The sequence below is a fragment of the Gigantopelta aegis genome, chromosome 8 (genome assembly GCF_016097555.1).
Source record: "Gigantopelta aegis isolate Gae_Host chromosome 8, Gae_host_genome, whole genome shotgun sequence".
NCBI lineage: Eukaryota > Metazoa > Mollusca > Gastropoda > Neomphalida > Peltospiridae > Gigantopelta > Gigantopelta aegis.
In genome coordinates this window covers 44,042,061-44,052,576 of record NC_054706.1, presented here as the reverse complement: position 1 = coordinate 44,052,576, position 10,516 = coordinate 44,042,061, and the positions used below count along the sequence as shown (strand labels likewise).

At 36.5% G+C, this 10,516-nt stretch overlaps 1 protein-coding gene across 1 annotated transcript; it reads left to right on the top strand.

Annotated features, from left to right (window-relative positions):
- Positions 1-3,884: 3,884 nt before the first annotated feature.
- Positions 3,885-10,516, top strand: LOC121378791. Its single transcript, XM_041507110.1, has 4 exons — positions 3,885-4,174; positions 7,747-7,833; positions 9,338-9,499; positions 10,132-10,516. Exons 1-4 carry the CDS (start codon positions 3,952-3,954, stop codon positions 10,155-10,157), a joined length of 498 nt encoding a protein of 165 aa, XP_041363044.1. The 5' UTR covers positions 3,885-3,951; the 3' UTR covers positions 10,158-10,516.

The window sequence follows — 10,516 nt, the reverse complement described above, 5'->3', positions numbered from 1 at the left end:
TAAAACAAACAGAACATGTAACCCTTTCTGTAGGTGCCCAACATCAAATAATAATAAAAATGTTATTTAATTTTCCTCTAAATTGGGAACTCATACATATATATATATATATATATATATATATATATATATATATATAGTATTTAGGGTGGTGCTAGGGGCTGGGGTTTGGGGGTGGGGTGTTTCATTTGTAATGCGAAAAAACCAAAGGGCTATTGTTCGGACTCGTATGGGTTCAACCACTTTTTCATCCCGCAGACACAGCCCTGAATGTTCAAAATACGATAGCATTGCTTGGTCAATAACATCATTATTTCGATCTATGACTGCACGTGCTATTGTAGCAATGTGTAAACCACGTAAAATACAAGTTAGGTAGGGTATATAAATTCATTGAAAATGTATTAGTCGACATTCTTGTTATTGTTATTTGAGGAAAAATATGGGTAAATCGAAAAACACTTCAGTTGATGTAAAATCGTGTATTAAGAACGTTTTCGATTATTTTGAAGATGAATATCAGCGCGGTAGACCTAGGTATGCTTCTTATCGAATTGTCGATCGAGTTTCCGCTGCACTTAAAGTTTCGGTTTCAACAGTAAAAAGAACTGTGAAAAATATTAGCTCTACGAATCCAAGCACAGAAATCACTGTTAAAAAACGCGACCGAAAACTCATCGATTTATTTGATAAAGATGTTATTAGACGACGAGTATACAGATTTTATAGAGAGGGCGAATTACCTACATTACATAAGATTAACGTGGCTTTAAGGGAGGAATGTGGAATCAACATATCCATATCAACTTTACGAAGAACACTCCATGACCTCGATTTTAAATACCAACATATGTCTACAACCGGAAAAGTGATTTTTGAGGACGCCAATATATCAGACAGGAGACTGTCCTATCTCCATGAAATATCCAGTTTACGAGAACAGGGGTATTTAATAGTGTATCAAGATGAGACCTGGGTGAATGTCAACCACACAACATCCCACCACTGGACAGATAGCCACCCGGGCACAAGTACCGCCAATCACCTGCCGAAATCAGACGCTGCTGATCGAGTTCCTAAACTCTGTTCGGTGACTGGGTAGGGAAAAAGACTTATTATTTGTCATGCTGGCTGTGATAAATATGGATTGATAGATGGCTGTGAATTGATCTTTGAGGCTAAAAAAACAGACGGAGACTATCATGGTGAGATGAATCATGACAATTTCATCAAATGGTTTGAAGAACAACTTATACCTTCTCTACCAGAACCTTCTGTTATCGTCATGGATAACGCAAGCTACCACAACAAATTAATTGAGATTACACGATGTCCTGCACTAAACGCTAAAAAGGAAGAAATTCAGTCGTGGCTACGAAACAAAAATATACCTTTTGAGAGTAACATGACAAAGCCAGTTCTTTATGAACTTGTGAAAAGTAACAAATGTGCAAAGCAATTTGTTACTGATGATATTGCTGAACGCCATGGGCACTTGTGTCTAAGACTGCCGCCAAGACATTCTGAACTCAATCCTATAGAACTGATCTGGAGTCAAGTCAAAGGGCACATAGCTCGTCATAATAATGGTAAAATGACCACGGTGCGGAGAGAACTTGTACATGCATTGAACTCTGTCACACCTACACACTTTTCTGACGCAGTTAAACATGTAATAAAGATCGAAGAAGATTTTAGAAAACAAAATAGTTTTATAAGAAATAAAATACCCCCTGTGATAGTCCCCCTTAACGAAGATAGTGATGAAGATACGAGTTCGTCGACTGATTAAGTTATTTCTCCATACCCATCAGGAGTATTACTTTAATGTATGCATGAACTCTTTAACACCAAAAACTATTTATTTCCATACCATTCACTATCAAACAACCTAACAACCTATAAACTAATCGACTAGAAATGCATATAGACTACACATACATACGAGAGAAATGTTTATTTAACGACACTCTCAACGCATTTGATATATGTTTATGTGGCGTCAGACAAAACGGTTAAGGAGCATTATGACAGTGAGAAAGAAACTCGCTACCGCCACATGGGCCACTGTTTCCGATAAGCAGTTTTGATAAGCAATAAGGGACGTTTTATATGCACCATCCCATAGACAGGATAGCACATACCACAGCCTTTATACATCAGTTGTGGTGCACGGGCTGGAACTAGACATAACCCAATGGGTCCACCATGTGGGATCGATCAGTCGACCTACCATGAGCGAACGCTTTACCTCTGAGCTACGTCCCGCTCCATATACAAAAGAAGCCTTAAGTGGGGTTGGGGTTGTGCAGAGGGTCACACCTCCACCAATCGCATGCATACCATATTCTTCTCTCTCTCTCCCTATAACCATATAACCATAGATTAAAATATGTTGAGTGCGTCGTTACATAAATGACGTCTCTCTCTCTCTCTCTCTCTCTCTCTCTCTCTCTCTCTCTCTCTCTCTCTCTCTCTCTCTATCTGTCTGTCTGTCTCTCCCTTCAGCGCGCGCGCTTGTGTATTCCACAATATAATTATAATATTTGATACATATTTTTTTTTCAAACTGAGGTTTTGTCACTTGAACTGAATCCGCGCCTGCTTCATGTTTACAGATATTTTCTTAAATATAGGTCATACTACGATTTGTGCGGATAGGACGATAGAACCGAACATTAGTTTGAAACGCACTATAGAATGATGCTTTTGATATGCAAATGACCTTAGTTATTTATAGGCGAAATAACGTGCATTCAAAAGACACAGAGATTTTTAAAAAGTGGAATTAAGTCAACTTCGTACATTTTATATGATGATTTGTATATAAAACCTGTCAGGGTTTGGGTTTGTTTTTATGTAAATGCAAAGAAAACAAATATCGAATAGGAAATAAACGTAACATTTGCAAAAATCTTTGGGTCTAAATAATTGAACAGGATAATAATACCCTATTTTGCATAGTTTGTATGATCATATATGTGAAAATAGGGAAGCATACATCGGAATGCAAAGAGGTGTAGCTCCCATATGCCATCTTGACCTTTCCTGTAAATATATATGGTTTTATCGTACATATTTGAATTTGCTTTCATTAAACTACTGGGTGCTTCAAATGTCAAAAACAAATCTGAGATGATTATAATATCTTAATTATGTGAGAAGTAATGAAATCCTATAGAACATATGGCAGCCATCTTGTTTTGGGGATTTAGGGGTTAAAAACACAGAATTCAGTTTGGTATACAGCATTTTTGGAATCAGCAGGTCCATTCTACCCCAAAATACCGTAACAACCATTTTCCAGAGCTCTTTTCCAGATTTGGACCTAGACTAAATTACTAGACCAGTAGAGCTAATTTTAATCAGATTGGTGTGTTTTTAATCGTACATCACTCGCTTTCGCTCGTGTGTTTTTAATCGTACATCACTCGCTTTCGCTCGTGATGTTATATTGAAAACACACTCGTAATATAATCGGTCTCACACAGGAACGAGTAGAGTATTTTATTTATTACACCGCACACCAACGAAAAAAAATCGCACAGAATGACTTGCAAAATTACTATACACGACACATGGTGACGTCAATCATTGAAGTTTACACAAACAATATTATAAACAAATTCAAGGCTAAACTAAATTATTAATATTTCCTTCATTCCGAACGTTGCTCACGTGATCGGAGGTATTTGTGTCATAAACGTAGCACTATGGTATCACGTGGTTGGCTATTTATGAATGAACATCGTCTCGATGTCGATACGTATTACTGTTGTTGTTGGGTTTTTTGTCCAATCATATCGCAGGCCTAAGAATATTATAGTATCTTGAGGATGGTCGTCACATCGAGTTCAACCACAGTGGGGAGACGACGTCAAATACAGAACTCTAATTATTTCCGAAGTCTTGTTGTCATATATTTCAGTTTTGTTACCTGCAAGTGTAAACATGCTATTAAGTAAAGAAATAGTTAAGGGCGTCTCGAGATTGTCGGAGATTGAAGCTGGCGTGTTGTTGTTTATGTTGTGCGTGGTTGTGTCACATGGCCAGCGACTGTGCCCGCCCGGGACGTACTGGGACACGGTCATTGACAAATGTGACTCGTGCTATTCTATTTGCCACATGGCTGAGATACAGGGCACTGTTGGCACGTGTAAGAAGAAATGCCCAGGTAGGATCAGAAATTTTTTAATTTTTAATTTTAGTATCTTGCAGGGCCGTAGCAAGCGATAGTGCAAGGTGGGGGCGGGGACAGTTGCAGCCCCCACGGAGCCAGACAATATGAAACCGTGCCCTTCTTAATTTAAACATGTTGTTTTCGTCTTCAGGGAGAAGACACGATTACTGTGGCCTGATTATTTTTGTACTGTCACCTCACTTATTCTAGACCGTCAGCGTACTCGGGCTAGTATCTGACTAGTTCACCAAGGTAAACATCTACGGTCCGTTTTTTAACATTTTGACATTTATTGGACCCGATGTTTACAACTTGAACAGCAAAAACAAGCGTGCAGTTTCCGCTCAGATTTCAGGCGGAATCGATACAACCATGGAATTAATTATTTCGTGGCGAAATATGAGATGTACCAATAAATATAAACACTTACTGTATAAAGAAAACTGCCCGAGTCACGTTTTACGCATAAATAGACAGTTTGTCCAAACAGTAATCCTGCATTAATCCAATTTTCAGTTACGAACAAAATCTCGAATATTCCCGCCGGCCATTGTGAGCATATTTAAAATGTGATTGAAAACTGTTGGCGGAATCGGATTATTTTTATTATTATTCGTATCGGGTTCACGAGTTTATTCCACGATATTTAATGGAATATCACGTTTAATAATAATACATAAATAAACTTAATTAATGAATAATATTTTTTTTTAAATCAATTAATTGATAATAAATTAATAATAACAATTAAATAATATAATACAAAATTAATTAATTAATACTTAATAAATAATAATATAATAATAAATTACTGAATAATGTTAGTAATAATAATAAATAAATAACATAATAAATAAATAAATTATTGATTGAATAATAATGATAATAAATAAATAAATTAATTAATTTTATTATTAACTAAATAAAATGTTTTTTTTTTTCATTTATAAATGTTTCCGTTACACACACACACACACACACTTATATACACACAAAACAGAAGGGGGTGGGGGAGACAGACATAGAGGGATGAAACGGGGTGGCAAGATATCACGCATTTGTTTGTTAGAACATGTTTAGTAATTAATGCATAACTGTGACTTGATGACAACTGCTGCTTGTGGTGACTGCCTTGTACCTGTCTGCACATTGGCTAAACCGATGTGTACTCTGATTTCTACTTAACCGTTTGAACATTAAATGTGCCTTGCAACCATATGAATATGTTTAGTAATTAATGACAACTGCTGCTTGTAATGACTGCCTTGTACCTGTCTGCACACTGGTGTGCACTTGACAATAACATGCAAGTAGTGGGATGGATGTGTATCATTCCTGTTCTTTTGTTGGTACCAGGATTACTTCAGGTAAGTTTACTGTTAACATGTTCATGCATTTATGTTAATTTCTAAATGTTATGGTTAACATTTGAGACTTAATGCTTGATAATTATGTAGTTGAACATACTTTTTCAGTACTTTATTTAAGTACATTGCTGTGGAGATTTGTAATGTAACTACATACAACTTATAGTACAAGTTTTGAAAGTAGTTACATGAATATGTTTCAAGGAATAAATTACATGGAGCTGACAATCATTATAACATGTTAGATTTACATGTATAAATTGTTTTCAACTGCCAGTTTAACTTTCAAATTGTCTGTTTCCCCATTCTTTGTGTGTCTAGATTTATATATATATATATATATATATATATATATATATAAATATATATAATTTTTTTTTTTTGTTGTTTTTTTAACTGAATAAAACCCCTAAAATAACTAATGACCAGTAATTATAGCTAAAAAAAAGAAATGAAATTAAAACCAAAAAGAAGAGAAAAAAAAGGAGAAAAACCTTTGAAACACATGTAAGCAATGGCCTGTAATAATAATATTTAAAAACAATTACTAAAGGAAATAATAATTTTGGAAAAAGTAAATAAATGAAGGCCTTAAAATAAGTAATGACCTGTACTAACAATCATTATTTTTTTAATAATAATAAAAAAGAATAATACACCCCAAAACTTTAATGTGATAATATTATTAACAATGCATATAATGCAACCCACACAAAGCACATATGTAGAAACAAAAATAACAAAATAAATAAATTTAATAATCAATTCCATTCAGTTCCGCAATATTTCTTTTTACTGGGTGTACGTAAAATGCTTGATACGAATAATTCTCGTTCCGCAAAATTTTCATTCCGCATTTTCGATGTGCCAGGATAAAAATAGCTTTCAAATGTTTAAATGTGTCATCTTCAAACATCTAATCCTGGAAAGGTTACCAAAGGTATTGTACTTAATATTTTTGTCTAAAATTTATTAAAATATGTTGTTGTACGTGTTGAGGCTCTTAAATAAAGCACATATGCCTGATTTTATTAAATCGTGATTGCAAATGGAAAATTCGATCCAATGGATAAACGTTACGGCACAGCAATAAACATCACAATAATAAATATCGTGCCGGAGACGTTTATCTTGATGAACTAGTATCTGACTAAAACTGGATTTGACGTTGTTAAACCATATATAGGTCAGGACCGTAGCTAGGATTTTTTTTTTGGTGGGTGGGGCAACTGAGTAGTTAATAGTCTAAAACTATGGCCATGTAGGTTAGAAGGCGTTGAGACGTTTCTTCAGAAATAAGAAAGGGCAGAGCGACTGGATGTGAATGTGGGAATCTTTTCGCCTGCCCCTATCCAACGCCTGCCCCGGATTTGGCCTCTGACATCGCCAGTGAGCAAATCCGCGGCGGGAGAGCGACTGGAGAGAAACTGCGGGAATTCCGTCTAAATATAGACGAAGGATCCGCGCTCTGATTGGCTAACCGCGTAACATGACCCGATATGAATATTGCCTATTGTGTTCAATAATCGCGGGACTCCCATTGTAGTATTACATTATTGCATCTGTATTTTACACGATTTATGAAGACGTCTAGTATACGCATTACCTATGATAGTTTACAATTAATACTGTGTGGTAATAATTTATAAATATGATTTAAATAAGCTTTTCTATGCAATTTTCTACAGATAGGTTAGCACATGATATGGTCCCAGGCTCCTGGTATACTACAATGTACTTAGTGTTTTCCCTAGCTTGTTTTAGCATGGTGCAGCATCATGCCTCAATAGTCTAGCACCATCTTGCCTTAATCAGCACCATGCTGCCCTGAGATTAAACAAGTCTTTTTCACTAATTAATTCTAAAATTGCCTTCATAAAAACACCCACAAAGGTATTATTAATTTATAAAATATACCTTTTATATCTTTTGCCATTCATTTTTCAAAGCTAGCACATAAATTACATTAGTGTTTATTTCAATTATTTTTTGTGTATTTTTAATGAAGTTCCCCGAAAATGGTAAAAATGTCCCAAAAATGTTTGGTCTACCATGCCTTGCCAAATTTCTAGGGAAATCACTAGTACTATACTGAAGATTATTAAAACAAAATTCTCAAATAGTTCTAAGTAAATGTATAGCCTATGTACTGTTGTTTATGGTTTTATACCTTTTAGTATTTTAACATTTATCTTGTAGGATTTTTAAAGCCAGTAAATGACAGTACGAAAATACGTAAACATGACGAGCATCATGTGAACTATGATCCACCCTTGATCAAATCAGGTATATTTGTTTGTGTGTTTGTTTTGTTTGTTTTTATATTGTTTTTTTGTATGTTTTTTTTTCTTTGGGTTTTTTTTTTGGGGGGGTGGGCATTAACTTTGGACTATTTATTGTATGAAATAGCTTCCTCATTTCAAAATAATATGTCAACAAATTCAAGATCTCAAAAAAAACTATTATATAATCGAAACATTTTCGATCTAAAAGGTATTTTGTCAGCCATGTTGGAATTATGTAAATGAAAGAAGTGTCAGTTCAAACTAGGAATTACTTCAACAGCTTCTCTAGATTCTACAGCATTTCAAAATTATGTCGATAGTCGCCATATTGGATTTGTACAAATTAGGCTCATTTCCCTATAGAGGATTTTGGTAGATGTTAGTATTATGTCCAAAGAACATCGCTAAAATGAATTCTGAAGCAAAAAGTCTATTGCAATTTGTTTTGAGTCCATCCCGATTTTGATTTGACTACAAGTACTCATATGTTGCGACTGACAAGCTTCTGCCTCTCGAACCCTTACACTGTTCAAATTGTTCACTGAGGGGCGTACATTGTGACACAGACCTGCATCCTGTTACTTCTCCAACCCGTAAACTGTTCAGATTGTTCACTGAGGGGCGTGCATTTTGACACAGATCTGCATCCTGTTACCTCTCCAACCCGTACACTGTGCAGATTGTTCACTGAGGGGCGTGCATTTTGACACAGATCTGCATCCTGTTACCTCTCCAACCCGTACACTGTTCAGATGGTTCACTGAGGGGCATGCATTGTGACACAGACCTGCATCCTGTTACCTCTCCAACCCTTACACTGTTCAGATTGTTCACTGAGGGGCGTGCATTGTGACACAGACCTGCATCCTGTTACCTCTCCAACCCTTACACTGTTCACATGGTTCACTGAGGGTCGTGCATTGTGACACAGATCTGCATCCTGTTACCTCTCCAACCCGTACACTGTTCAGATGGTTCACCGAGGGGCGTGCATTGTGACACAGACCTGCATCCTGTTACCTCTCCAACCCTTACACTGTTCACATGGTTCACTGAGGGTCGTGCATTGTGACACAGATCTGCATCCTGTTACCTCTCCAACCCGTACACTGTTCAGATTGTTCACTGAGGGGCATGCATTGTGAGACAGACCTGCATCCTGTTACCTCTCCAACCCGTACACTGTTCAGATTGTTTACCGAGGGCGTGCATTGCCACACAGAACTGCATCCTGTTACCTCTCCAACCCGTACACTGTTCAGATGGTTCACCGAGGGGCAGAACAAAAAGATTCGATAGCAGTGTGTGTGTAGCCCCAAGAAAATGAGAGTATTTGAATTGTAAAAATCAGCATGTTGAAGATAAATGAAGGCTCGAAGTTTTTAACATCTATTTTTTATTTTATCACATGTACGTTTAAAAGTCATAATCATTTCGGGGCCAAAAATGACCGTTATCATATCTATTCCTGTAACTCTTGTGTGTAACTATTTCTAATTTTCCAGGTGGTATGTCTGCCGGACTGATTGCCTTTGTGTGTATTGCATGTGTTGCTGTGGGAGCAGCGTTAGTGGGGCTTCTTATAGTCTGGAGGTCTCGCACGAAAAAAAAAGAAATGAAGAAATACCCAATTCAAGCGGAGGATCGAACACCCTACCCTGGGCCTGGTAAGACAATTTTTTTAAATTATTATTTTAATATGTGAATTTGAGTCATTGTTGTACCAATTTGTTTTTGTAACCCGACCTGTGATTGATATCTAATAGCCAACGACAAACTCAATGTGCTCTGGTGGTGGTGTTAAACAAAACACATTTTAGCCTACCTGTGATGAATGTCGTAGATAGGTTGTTGTTGTTTTTAACAAGTGGGCAATACTATTCTTAAAACCTGGGACATTAGAATTGGTTTTGATTTGGGGGTTTTTGAAGAAGGAAGGAAGGAAACGACGCACTCAACACATTTTATTTACGGTTATATGGCGTCGGACATATGGTTAAGAACCACACATATTGAGAGAGGAAACCCGCTGTCGCCACTTCATGGGCTACTCTTTCTGATCAGCAGCAAGGGATCTTTTATATGCACCATCCCACAGACAGGATAGTACATACCACGGCCTTTGTTTCACCAGTTGTGTAGCACTGGCTGGAACAAGAAATAGCCTAATGAGCTCACCGACGGGGATCGATCCTAGAGTGAGTGAAGCTGTTGTTTTGGAAATCAAAGTTAATCCTCGTTTAATATCACTTTTGTTTGCAACATCTTGAACATGTTTTCTCTTCTTTTTCACTTTCAGGACCAGAACAGCAGACACTGGTGTGAATTCGGTGTGTGGTGCTTTAACAAGAACGAATAGCCAGCACAATTATGGTAAACGTCTGAACTTAAAGAGAAGGAAGGCTGTTTGTTTATGACACTTAAAGAAAGATACTGTCAGTGTACTCTGACGGTGCGCCACATTTAGGTGGAGTATAAGCATCTTAAAGAAACTCGAAAAGATATATTTAGACCACGAAATGTGATGGAATCATTTCGATTCCATCCAGAATTTGTATAAAAATGTCTTCGAGACACTGATTTTTATTCTTATTCATTTTTTTTTTATTTTTTTTTTCTCCCTCTCATGTATATACTTCTCTTTGAATATTTAATTGTTTTGTATATTCTTGTAATAGTTGTAG